General features: G+C 46.2%; 2 protein-coding genes across 2 annotated transcripts; both read right to left on the bottom strand.

Annotated features, from left to right (window-relative positions):
• Positions 1 to 216: 216 nt before the first annotated feature.
• LOC308080815 (succinate dehydrogenase cytochrome b560 subunit, mitochondrial-like) lies at positions 217 to 726 on the bottom strand (the record flags this gene model as incomplete). Its single annotated transcript, XM_080422833.1, has 1 exon — positions 217 to 726. The coding sequence occupies one exon, from the start codon at positions 724 to 726 to the stop codon at positions 217 to 219; it is 510 nt and encodes a 169-aa protein (XP_080278959.1).
• Positions 727 to 1711: 985 nt separating this feature from the next.
• LOC308080508 (putative RNA-binding protein EIF1AD) lies at positions 1712 to 2251 on the bottom strand (the record flags this gene model as incomplete). Its single annotated transcript, XM_080422404.1, has 1 exon — positions 1712 to 2251. One exon carries the CDS (start codon positions 2249 to 2251, stop codon positions 1712 to 1714), a length of 540 nt encoding a protein of 179 aa, XP_080278530.1.
• Between the last annotated feature and the right edge of the window lie 321 nt (positions 2252 to 2572).

Genomic DNA, 2572 nt, shown 5'->3' on the forward strand with positions numbered 1-2572 from the left:
TAGTGTATTATAATTATCATAGTTTAACATATCTTTTATTCATTTATTAAAGTTGGGGACCATCCAGGCCAGAGAAGTACATAAAGAAAACAGGTCTGATATAAAGAAAATCCTTCCTGCCCATGTCTCCCCTCGATTGTCTTTGATCTTTGGATCTCATCTTCATCACATCACATTGGCTCTCCTCTTCCCTTCTCCTGATCTCCTCCTCTTGGCTCAAAGGAAAGCAGCGGCGAAGGAAGTAATGATTGACAGAGCTATGATGGCGTAGCCCGTACGATACACCTGGGGGATCTTCAACCCTTTGCCCGTGTCCCACCACAGATGGCGGATGCCGTTGTAGGTGTGGTAGGATAAAGGGAGGGCGATTCCAAACTTTGTCAGGCTGATGAGATAGGGGCCCGCAGAGAGGGAGTGGATCAGGTCGAGGTAGTAGGGGTAACTGCCTGGTAATACCAGCGCTGCCATCGCAAAGGCTGAGATAGCTCCGCTCATTCCAACACCTGTTACTCTGTGTGTGATGGACATCATCATGGGGATGGACCACTTGTAAATGGTGAGATGAGGAGACATGGGTCTGTTCAGACTTTTGCTTTTGGCCGAGAACTTGTTCATCTCCTCCTGTGCTGTGGTTCCCATTCGGGCTGAATATGTGTGTATTACACAGTACCGAGGCCCGGAGAGACAGACACTCTGCCGGGTCAGTGTCCTTAAAAGCAACGCCATGTCTGACTTAAGTGCTGAGAGGATGTCTCTAGTTTCTTGATGTTTTGATAGTAGCGTTCATAATGTCATAGTAAAGGTGACCCTGCGATTGCCTCTCTGTATGTACTGTGTGTACTGTATCTACCGTATCTCTGTTTCTGTCTCTTTGTCACTCTCTTGACCTTATATAGACTTGTCCAGAGCTCTGGTCCGATGTCACACCCAATACAAAGCGTTGCCATGCATGCCTAATGAGGCCAATTTGCACAGGTGTTCCTCTTGGATCCTTTAAATTTTGATGCCAGTTCTAATGTTAACACCAAACACCGTCATACCTATGTCGCCCTTCTGTTGTTGTGGTCCGCTGGCCGGCCGGTGCCATATTTGTCACGAATATCAACCCAAACTAGGTATAGTGATTGTTTTAGAGCTCCATATATGGAGCTAACTGATTAGTTTGCGCCTGACGCCATGACAACACATTTAGGTTAGACAACACACTCCATATCTGGGCGTAACTTCTTGTATGGTTTTGGCCGAGTCATAGTGAGATGAACGTGATGGCGTGATGCATTAGCCAATTCTAATATAGGACATAGGGCCGATGAGCGTTGGGAGCGATGCCTGTTAGGAACGCATGCACCTCTGGTTATGCAATGCCCAATGCACACATTGTCAGAGTACCCTTTGTACCCGTCTGTCTGACTGTCTGTGTTCTTTTTATGCCCATATATGGAGATCTTTGTATCTATCTGCCTGTGTCGCTTTCATGCCCATATATGGAGATCTCTGTATCTGTCCGTGTCCCCTTTATGCCCATATATGGAGATCCCAACCACTGATCCGACCATATGTCGAATGTTTTTTATCCATATCATTTATTTTGGAGCACCGCTGATCCAGCTGATTTCACACTGGACACCACACTCCCTCAGGTCGAGTTTGAAGTCGCTCGGTTGGACGGCTGATACGACCATACATGGGGAGTTGCATATTTACTGTATCATCAATAATAGGAACGGATCTCTGTCCTTCCATCATCATCATCGTCATCATCATCGTCATCATCATCATTATCATTACTGTAGTTATTAGAGTGATTAGTGTTGACAAACAGGTCACTGTCATCATCTTCATCATCACAGTCACTGTCTTCTTCCTCCTCCCCAGATGTCTGTCCGTCTGTCTCCTGTCTGTCTGTCTTCTCTTGACACACGGTCTCTTCAGCAAAGCCTTGTGGCCAGAGCTTTTGTTGTTTCAGGTGTTGAACGTCTGCCCTGTGGAGAATAGCAGTGATCTCTGCTTTCACCTTGTCTCCTTCCTGGATGGGATCCACCATCACGTAATCTCCTCTCTTTATCCACACGTTCTTACGGAACTTTGTGGGCATGCTCACCAGGAATCCCGCCCCCTGGGCAGTGACGACCTCATGCAGGTTGTTGCCACGGCCGCCGACAACCTTCACGATCTGTTGGTTTCCTGTAGGAATGACAAAGTCCTCCAGAAGCTCCCTGATGACATGTTTACGTTTGGTGGCCTGGGACATCTTCAGTTCTTGTGTCTGTGGCACTTCCGTTAGCTCTTAGACGGTGGATAGAAACAATTTAAAATATCTCTTAAATGGAGTCTTCCTGGTGATAGGTGTTTATATGATAGGCGATTATATGACCTGTCTGACGACATGCACTGCACCTCATGTGCTTAAGTAGGCTCATATTGATGACATCAGGGATGTCATATTGATGACATCAGTGATCTCCATATATGAGCATAAAAGGACACAAAAGAAAAGTTGTCAGATTACCCATTGTACTCGTCTGTCTGTCCCTTTTATGCCCATATGGAGATCTCTGCATATGTCTGTCCT

This window comes from Gymnoscopelus braueri (assembly GCF_963280865.1).
Source record: "Gymnoscopelus braueri genome assembly, chromosome: 24".
Taxonomy (NCBI): domain Eukaryota; kingdom Metazoa; phylum Chordata; class Actinopteri; order Myctophiformes; family Myctophidae; genus Gymnoscopelus; species Gymnoscopelus braueri.